The sequence below is a fragment of the Corylus avellana genome, chromosome ca7 (assembly GCF_901000735.1).
Source record: "Corylus avellana chromosome ca7, CavTom2PMs-1.0".
Classification (NCBI taxonomy): Eukaryota; Viridiplantae; Streptophyta; class Magnoliopsida; order Fagales; family Betulaceae; genus Corylus; species Corylus avellana.
Genome location: NC_081547.1, coordinates 28,421,009 through 28,431,621, shown reverse-complemented (window position 1 = coordinate 28,431,621; position 10,613 = coordinate 28,421,009). Strand labels below are relative to the sequence as shown.

General features: G+C 34.7%; 2 protein-coding genes across 2 annotated transcripts; both read left to right on the top strand.

The window, feature by feature from the left end:
- Positions 1–1,708: 1,708 nt before the first annotated feature.
- Positions 1,709–4,005, top strand: LOC132188465 (7-deoxyloganetic acid glucosyltransferase-like). Its single transcript, XM_059602920.1, has 2 exons — positions 1,709–2,231; positions 2,929–4,005. Exons 1-2 carry the CDS (start codon positions 1,712–1,714, stop codon positions 3,873–3,875), a joined length of 1,467 nt encoding a protein of 488 aa, XP_059458903.1. The 5' UTR covers positions 1,709–1,711; the 3' UTR covers positions 3,876–4,005.
- A 3,686-nt stretch (positions 4,006–7,691) lies between these two features.
- Positions 7,692–9,623, top strand: LOC132187396 (7-deoxyloganetic acid glucosyl transferase-like). Its single transcript, XM_059601692.1, is given in 3 exon segments — positions 7,692–8,289; positions 8,537–8,692; positions 8,695–9,623. Coding segments are annotated over 3 exon segments (1,461 nt in total). The 5' UTR covers positions 7,692–7,772; the 3' UTR covers positions 9,483–9,623.
- The last annotated feature ends 990 nt before the right edge of the window (positions 9,624–10,613 follow it).

Here is a 10,613-nt window from a genome sequence, read left to right as displayed (position 1 = left end):
ATGGAAAGAGGAAGGAGTCTAGGGGTATAAACGAGCCGAGCTTGAGCAAGCTTTCCTTGTTCAAGCTTGGCTCGTTTAAATTTTACTCGAGCTCAAGGGCGAGCCAAAAAAATCGAGCTCGAGTTAATAATAAGTCGAGCCGAGAGCTGGCTCTTATATTTAATGTTTTTATTTTTAAAAAAAAATTTAACTTCAAGTACTCTTAAACAGCTTAAGAAGTTAGTTTGCATATGAGTATTTACTTAGCCTGGCTAGTCGAGTATGGAGCCTGAGTCAATACAGCAAGGCATTTGGTTTCAAAGACAGAGGATATGCATCCTTTTATAGATAAGCAAACTTGGAAATTGATGTTTTCTTAACAATGTGGGACAAGTTAACAGGTTGCATTCAGACTGCATTGAGACAATGCCCCCTACAAAAAAATATTTTTTTAACGTATCTCTCTCAATCCCTCTCACCAGTCACAACGGATCTTCCACCTGAACTCTCATTTCCCACTCTCTCACTCTCACTCACCAGACATGCAGTGATAGTGTTTGGGTCTGTTTGATTCATCAATAGTTTATGCCTTTCGCAATCTCCCTCAATAGTTTCTGCTTGATTCTTCTTCCTTTCGTTTGGATCTGCTCTAATTGAATCAAGGTCTTTTTAATGATTCGAGCCGAGCTTACTTCGTTTAATATTCGAGCCAGGATTTGTGTTCATGAAGTGCTTCATTTAATATTCGAGTCGAGCACGAGCCGAGCCCGAGCTTGCTCGTGAGACGCTTCACTCACTTAACAGCCCTAGGAAGGACAAAGAATGTGTGAGACCTAGCTACAGCAGTTTACATACTCCTTAATTTCTACAAACTTACATACTTTATATCGAGTAATATTAAAAACAAGACTAAAATTTTTCTTGTGTGATTTTAAAATTACAATTGAATTCAACTTTCTTTTTCTTTTTTCTTTTTTTCCAACATAGTAAAGTATTTGTTGTACATGAATTAAATTCAAGATATCCAAAGAAGCAAAAATAGCATAAAATAAATCAATCATAAAAGACACCAAAATTAATTGAGTAGTGATTCGACTGATGGAATACAAAAGAGTTTTTTTTTTTTTTTTAAAAAAAAAAAACAACAACCTCAAAGTTTAAAATCTCAGTATATTCAAATTTCACCCTCACCTGCCAAAAAAATAAAAAAAGAGAAAAGAAACAAAGAAACGTGCCTTTCAGCACAATAAAATTAAAAAACACCAGCGAGATAACACAAACTCTCTTTGTTATTGTTATTGTGTTAGGATTCGGCTTACATGCTATAGTTAAATTAACGGTCAAGATTAAATTTTTAAAATTTTATTTTTATTTTTTTTTCTTGTTAAATTTTTTTTTAAAATAATTTAACTTTAAGATTCAATCTTTATTTTTAATTAAACTACGTCTGATATTTTAAAATACCAGTTTATAAGTCGGACCCATATTGCCCAAAGGCTGAACAGATTCTCTAAATGTGCATAGTCGGCCAAAGGACAAAACAAAACCTAGTGGATGGGCCGATGCTGACTTGACTTGACCAATCAAAACCATACACTGACAGTACTTTTTAAGGAGCATTATGCATCATTCATTAAAAAATCAGACCAATAAATATAAAATAAATAAATAAAAATCAGACCAATACAAAAGAAAAAAAAAAAAAAAAATCAGACCTCTTAGATCAGTCAACATGGAAGCTGAAGGGCCAAAAGCTTCTCCTCATGTTCTGATATTTCCAGCTCCGGCACAAGGACATGTCAACTCCATGCTCAAGCTAGCCGAGCTTCTTGCCTTTGCCGGCGTCCATGTGACCTTCGTCAACAGTGAGTACAATCACGATCGCCTTGTCCGTTACACCAATATCCTAGCTCGTTTCGCATGCTTTCCTGGATTCCAATTCAAGACCATCCCTGACGGCCTTCCACCGGAGCACCCACGATCCGGTTCCCGCGTCATGGATTTGGTCGACAGCTTAAAATCGGTCACTAAGCCACTCTTTAGAGAGATGCTCTTCTCGGGTCAGTTTAATTCAGTCAGTAGTAGGAGCTCCGTGAGTTGCATCATAGCGGATGGGATCTTGAGCTTTACCATTGACGTCGGCGACGAACTTGGCATTCCCGTCATTCATTTCCGTACCATCAGTGCTTGCTGCTTCTGGGCTTACTTTTCTATTCCATTTGTAATTGAGGCGGGTGAGCTTCCCATTCAAGGTACTTTCGAATTTCTGGCATCCTCCATTGCTCAGTACTTTTTTGCTTTCTACCAAACCTAAATTTGATACCTACTACCAATTGAAAAAAGCGAAAAAGATACAGTGCCCTAAATGGAAATTCATCATCGAGAAATTCATCATCTTCCGTTGTTTTTCCATCATTTTCAGTATTCACATGCACATGTCATGGACGGCCAGAAATATTCTACGGTGGTGCTTGGGGTGTTTTTGGCATTTTTTTTTATGGTAGTCCCAACACAACACTAATTGACTTTTTTATTCCCTAAATTTGTGCAACTTGTCTGCTTTTATGTTACAAAAAAAAATATATATATGATAACAATTTTTTGAACATAGCAAGAATCTTATCATATTGAAAATATTAGCCAATTTAAGACAATTATTGGGAGCTTAATTTTGTGGGTATGTTGAACATTCGATTCGGTTAGGCCAGGAGAAGTGTGTACAACCCAATTTTTCTTTCTAAAAGTAGGTTTATAAATGATATATCACTATTTTATGAGAATTTGAAAAATGTGTTACCAATTAATAGAATTGTGACACATTATTTGAGAACCAATTTTTAGAACAAAAATTTAGAATGTGTAACATTTCTTTTCGTATAGTTGTTAAGCAACCAAACATTGAAACATGGAGTGAAATCTAAGTGAGTCTATATATATATATCACTCTAGGAAATGAAGATATGGATCGCGTTATAAGCAGTGTACCGGGCATGGAAACTTTTCTCCGGTGCCGAGATCTACCTAGTTTTTGCCGAGTCAGCAACCCGGCAGAGCCGAATTATCTCCAACTCTTTGTGGAGGAGACCAGACAATCCCCTAGAGCACGTGCACTCATTCTCAACACGTTTGAAGAACTAGAAGGAACTATGCTCTCCCATATACGCACTCACTGTCCCCAAATCTATACCATTGGACCCCTCCATGCACTCCTCAAACTCAAACTTGGATCCGAAACGACCGCGTTGCACTCTCAGTCTTCCAACAGCCTCTTCCAAGTGGACAGAAGCTGCATGACGTGGCTTGACGCTCAACCTTTGAAGTCTGTAATCTACGTGAGCTTTGGAAGCATTACTACAATGACAAAGGACGTGCTTATGGAGTTTTGGCACGGTTTGGTCAATAGCAAGAAGCGGTTCTTGTGGGTCATACGGCCAGGCTTAGTGGACGGAAATGATGCCGATCGTCAGACTCCGGCCGAGCTGGTGGAGGGGACAAAGGAGAGGGGGTACATGGTGGGTTGGGCCCCACAAGAGGAGGTCTTGGCCCACCCGGCCATTGGTGGGTTTCTGACTCACAGTGGTTGGAACTCAACCATAGAGAGCATAGCGGCTGGGATACCCATGATTTGTTGGCCTTATTTAGCCGATCAGCAAGTGAATAGTCGGTTTGTGAGTAAGGTTTGGAAGCTTGGGATGGACATGAAGGATGTCTGTGATAGGGTTATCGTGGAAAAGATGGTGAATGATCTGATGGTTGAGAAGAGGGAGGAGTTTCTGAAATCATCGGTGGAGATGTCTAGGTTGGCAAGAGAAAGTGTGAGCGAAGGTGGGTCCTCTTACAGTAATTTGGACCGTTTGATCGACGATATAAGATTGATGAACGTGGGTGCAAAATGATGATTTTTCTTTTGTTGATTTGTTCTGAAAACGGAAGATATTGATCTTTAGACCTTATGTTATAATATTAATAAATTTGTAATTTATAATTTTCTATAAACTCAACTTTTGGGGTTAATTGATGATTTAATAATAGTAGAAGTCTGAATTCGAGTCCCAAGAGGTAGCTCAATTAGCTGGGACCATGTCTCATAAAGTGGAAGTCACTAATTTGAATCCTCTTCTCCCTCTTATGCGGACATGTAAAAAAAAAAAAAAAAGTCTGAATTCAAAATAGTTTTACAATTTATCTTTATTTTTACTTAAATATTTTAAGTGGTAGACTTTACTTATTAAGCGATAGTTTAAATTCACATGTAAAAAGTATACAATTATAATTAAATGAATAAATTTAGTGTTTTTTATAAATTTAAATTCTTAGGATACTCGGTAATTTACCCACATCCATATATACATATTTTCTCGTGCAGGCAATTGACAAGCATAGTTAGGTGCATTGATATGGCTCAATTTTTTCGGCAGTGGTTTTTTCCTTTAGCTTTAAGTTTGGCAAGCATACATGATTGTTTGTATTTTTCATTAATTAGAATATGTGACCGAAGTAATGTTTGAAATGACAATTCATAATTAATAAAAATAATTAAATAAAAAAATATAACTTGTCACGAATATAATTTTAATCATTTCATCGATTATCAAATGTCACGTTAATTTGTTTGGAGATTATAAAATCTATAGTAGTTCGATTATTATCCTTTTTAACATATTGATCGAGATCTGAAAAATGCTCGACTAATATGACACATTAATGTATTAGGAGGGTCCCAATTATGGGTGTGTAGATTAATCGGTATAATTATTTTTTTATTGGTTAATCAAGTAATTGATAAGAAATTTTTTTACTCAGTATAATTATTATTTTATCGGTTAACCGATTAGAAATTTTTTTTTGGTAGAACATATGTATGGTGAACTCTTATTGTATTAAATAATTGGCCCATTTTTTTATTAAAAGAAAAAATTGTTCAATAAGCTACTTTAGCCCAAAACATTCAATTTTTAGCCCAATGAAAAAAAACTCACCGTTAATTGAACCGTTATTAACCGATTAACTATTTTAACCGAAATTTTTGGAATAATTTCTTATCGAAATGTTATCGGTTAATTAACTAACCGAATTAACTCATAATTTTAGTTAAGTATCAAAAATAGGTTTATCAGTACCATTATAATTATAATCGATACCCACCCCTAATCCCCGTTAACGGGTGAGTAATTCTAGAAAGCTTACTTGTGTCATACTAAGAATGATGTGGCTATTAAACTCACCCTTTAATCAAAATCCAATAATGATCAATCACAACCTCAATGGTGATTTTAATAGCCATATCATTCTTAGTAGAATACAAGTAGGCTTCCTAGAATTACTCATAACCGGTCCCTTTAAACTTTACAGCGTGAAATCATGAGTAATTTTTTGTATCCTACTTGTGTCATACTAAGAATAATGTGATAATTAAAATTATTATTAGGCTTGTAATTAATCATTATTAAATTTTAATAAAAAAATAATTTTAATAATCACATCATTCTTAATAAAACACAAATAAATCTTTTAGAATTACTCGAAAAACCACGGATCTGTACATCGAACAAAGTTGTGACACTGCGTGAAACCAACCAATTAAGATGGAAGTTCCATTTGTTGCAATTTTTTTGGAGGGTCCCGACCATCAATGACTGGTCCCTTTATGGCTTTATGAATGATGGCTAACCTGACGCATAAAGACTGGTTCGTTGGATACTTGGATGTTTTAATTCACCCAGACAGTACACTTACAATTTTCCTGGTTTTTTTTTAAAACAAACAATTTTCCTGTCTGCTTGTAGGGATCTTCTGCAATTATAGAAGAGCCTTTATAGGTCCACCTATTTAAATAAGTGCTCACATGCTTGGTAGATAAATGTTGCCAACCATATAATTGTAGAAGATATTTATCCCGTGTGATACACGGACAAATTCTTGAAAATGATTCAACTACCCCTCTAACCTATTTGGAGCTGTCCAACGACTTACTATATTTTTTTTCTTTATATATATATATAATATTTTTTTAGCATGGGTATATGTATAATATTTTTTTAGCATGGGTATATGTTGTATTACCATTATTGCTATGTGCCATTCCGTGGGTTTTGGATCAAAATTTTACTAAAATTTAAATACAATATTTTTATTCCACAATTATCTTATAAGGCAATCCTAATTAAACTGATTTTTTTATTTTTTTTTTATTTTTATTTTTTTTAACAATGACAGCATGTCCAGCAATATTAGGTATTTTACCTAGTAAAAAACTACAATTATTTACTTTAACTATTTTTTTTTATTACATACTCTAACATATTCTCTATTTAATTATCTATTTGCTTTAAAATATTATTTCTCATTTTTTTTTAATTATATTATTGCCAACACTTAATTAAAGGGAAAAACAAATACATATATAAAAATCATTCGTAAAAACAAAAATAAACACATATGAGGAACATTCTTCTCACATGCATGTACTAATTCTTAAAATTAATAACATAAATAAATTTTTTTCATCCAACTACAATTTATTTGTTTCCATCTGTATGTTTCTATGCAATAATTTTTTGTTTGCATTAAATTTTTTTATCCAACTACAATTGATTTGTTTCCATGAAATAAATTTTTTCTGCATTCAATTTTTTCATTCAATTGTGTGAAGAAATTTTGTGAGCGAGAGAGATAAATTTTGTGTGAAGAAATTTTGTGTTTGAGAGAGAGACGTATCAGATGTGAAGAAGTGTTTAGAATAAATAAAAGATGTTGGATGAAAAGAGGTGAAATGAAGAAATAATAAACAAAATAAAAATAAACAATATTTTATTCATTTAGTGTGCTACAATGAATAGTTTCAAATTGCTATTCACTGTAGCAATGTAGCTATTCTAGCTAATGGCAAGCTACTCTGTTAAAGCTAAAAAAATAACAATAATAGTTAAATATAGCTAATATTGATCTTTTAGCTAAGCTGCTAAAGATGCTCTAAGGATTAATTGAAATTATCACATCGTCAACATTGTGAGATATTTATGTGATAAAAATATAATACTCAAATTTTAAATTAAAGTTTGAGGTGAGGAGTTATTAATTTGTCATTTATGCTAATTAATACATGGAGTTTAAGTCGCTTTTTAAACCCTATAATATGAAGCCTATCGTACAATTTAGATTGGTTTTACTTAAAAAAAATTGAAAAAAAATAATAATGAAACTAATTTAGCAAATTAAATTTCGAGCTCATGATACAGTTTGGTTTTGGGCGTGACAACCTATTCAACAAATAAAAATCCTTAATTTCTTAATTGATAATATGTACGAAATGAAGTAGAATCAGATATACTTCTATTTCGAATGAACTATTTTAAAGTACAGCACAAAGATACCAATCAATTTTAATGTAGCTATGTACGCTATATATTAAGTAGAGGAATGTTAAGGATACTGACGTGGCATCAGCCAAGTTGCAGGAGAAAGAAAAAAAAAATCAAAATAAAAGAAGTTTCTATTTTCAAGCTCAATTGGTTGGACTATACTTAATAAAGTGGAAGTCACTAGTTTAAATTCTATCTTCTTTTTATATGTACATAGACATGTAAAAAAAAAAAAAAAAAAAAAAGTGAGCTCAATTAGTTGAACCCTACTTAGTAAAATGAAGGTCATTAATTTGAATTCTATTTTTTTTTTTTTCTATACAAAAAAAAAAAAAAAAAAAAAAAAATCTGGAAGCGTCTTTGGCCTCCAGCACGTACACACAGAGCCTGGAGCTGCTTTCTAGCGAAAAAGCTGACCTTTTAGATCTCAACATGGAGGAAGGGCCAAAAGCTCCTCCGCATGTTCTAATCTTTCCCCTTCCAGCACAGGGACATGTCAACTCCATGCTCAAGCTAGCCGAGCTTCTTTCCCTTGCCAGCATCCATGTCACCTTCCTCAACAACGAGTACAATCACGATCGCCTCCTCCGTTACACCAACGTCCTAACTCGTTTCGCATGCTTTCCTGGATTCCAATTCAAGACCATCCCTGACGGCCTCCCAGCCGAGCACCCACGATCCGGTTCCTCCGTCATGGATTTGTTCGATAGCTTAAATTCGGTCACCAAGCCACTCTTTAGAGAGATGCTCTTCTCGGGTCAGTTTAATTCAGTCGGTAGTAGGAGCTCCGTGAGTTGCATCATATCGGATGGGATCTTGAGCTTTACCATTGACGTCGGCGACGAAATTGGCATTCCCGTCATTCATTTCCGTACCATCAGTGCTTGCTCCTTCTGGGCTTACTTTTCTATTCCATATGTAATTGAGGCGGGTGAGCTTCCCATTAGAGGTATCTACTTATTCATTTTAGTATAGTAATTCCATCATTTTCCAGTAATATTCTCACATGACATGGATGTCACTTATTTATACAAAAATGATTTGGGGCCATAATAATTTTTGGACATCTTGAAAATATTGAGAGCTTTTGTGGGTTGTTACATTCGTTTAGTTTCTCGATCAGCAACCAAACATGGAGTGAAATCTCAAATCTGTAACTACTAAGTGGGTCTATATATGTTAATTAATCACTCTAGGAAATGAAGATATGGATCGCCTTATAAGCAGTGTGCCGGGCATGGAAACTTTTCTCCGGTGCCGAGATCTACCCAGTTTCTGCCGAGTCAGCAACCTGGCAGACCCGGATCTCCAACTCGTTATGAACAAGACCAGACAGTCCACTAGAGCCCGTGCACTATTCTCAACACGTTTGAAGAACTAGAAGGACCTGTACTCTCCCATATACGCACTCACTGTCCACAAATCTATACCCTTGGACCCCTCCATTTACTCTTGAAACTCAAACTTGGATACAAAACGACCACGTTGCACTCTCAGCCATCGAATAGCCTCTTCGAAGTGGACAAAAGCTGCATGACGTGGCTTGACGCTCAACCATTGAAGTCTGTAATCTACGTCAGCTTTGGAAGCATTGCAAAAATGACAAAGGAGGAGCTGATGGAGTTTTGGTATGGTTTGGTTAATAGCAAAAAGCGGTTCTTGTGGGCCATACGGCCGGACATGGTGGACGGAAAAGATGGGGACGGTCAGACTCCGGCAGAGCTGGTGGAGGGGACGAAGGAGAGGGGGTACATGGTGGGTTGGGCCCCACAAGACGAGGTCCTGGCCCATCCGGCCGTTGGTGGGTTTTTCACCCACAGTGGGTGGAACTCAACCTTGGAGAGTATAGTGGCTGGGGTGCCCATGATTTGCTGGCCTTACTTTGCGGATCAGCAAGTGAATAGCAGGTTTGTGAGTGAGATTTGGAAGCTTGGGATGGACATGAAGGATGTCTGCGATAGAGTTACTGTGGAAAAGTTGGTGAATGATCTGATGGTTGAGAAGGAGGAGGAGTTTCTGAAATCAACGGTTGAGATGTCTAGGTTGGCAAGAGAAAGTGTAAGCGAAGGTGGGTCCTCTTACAGTAATTTGGACCGTTTGATCGAGGATATAAGGTTGATGAACGTGGGTGCAAAATGCTAATTTTTCGTTTTTTTTTTTTAACATGGAAGACATGGATCTTTTTAGACCTATGTTATAGTATAATTAAATTTGTAATTTATAATTTTTGTAAACTCAAGTTTTAAAGATAATTGATGATTTAAGGTCAAAGTAGAAATTGACCGTCATATTTGAATTATTATCAAGCGCTTTCTTGTTTATAGAATTTTGAGACGTGTTTATTAATCTTTGTTGATTATTTTCCTTCATGTCCAAATAAGAAATTTTTAGATTGTGAGAAATATGATAAAAACTTATGTTGGTGACAATGAAATCGGTTATCCTCATGAAGTGCTTGCTAATGATTTTAGCCATCCTCAACTCCCACTTTATTACCAACCATCACTTACCCTTTCCAACTTGATAATAAGAAAATGACCTATAATATACATGTCTCTCACAAAATCTTTAAAAAATAAAATAAAATAAAAATAAATAAATAAATTAGTTTAAGGTGGAAAGTGGAGACTTGGTCGGGATACACATACTTTATTTTCTCTTTCTCTCTTTTTTTCTTTTTTTTTTTTTTTTAAAGCGAAGTTTATTGCAGCCAAGCAATAGAGGCACGCTGTTGGGAAAAAAAAAAAAAACAAACAAAATAAAACAAAAAAGAAAAAAGAAAAAAGAAAAAGCATTGAGAGTGAATATAAGATTAGTTACTTGCTCAAGATTCTAAAAGCTGCCTAATTATTTGAATCAGCAACCAGAGATGAAAATTTAGAATGAAGAAAAAATAGCCTTAATAGCGCAAGAGAAGATATGGAAAGAGAAGGAGGACAAATAAAAATGTGTGAGACCTAGCAGTTTACATACTTCTTTCTACAAACTCACGTGTTTAAAGGAGGACTAAAAATTTTCTTGTGTCTTCTAAGTTTGTTGATATAAAATAATTTTAGTATCCCAATATAAAGCAGAAAAATAGCAAAAAAAGAAAATAATAATTAGTCATATAAGATACTAAAATTTAAGTGATTCAACTTAATAAGTTTATATTTACGGCCAGAGACAATCAAGAAAAAATTTACTAAGAAAAATCAAAATATAAAAGAGTAGTACAAACAAAATCACTCAAATAAAAAAGCTTCGATTCAATACCCTAGCTCATAAAGACAA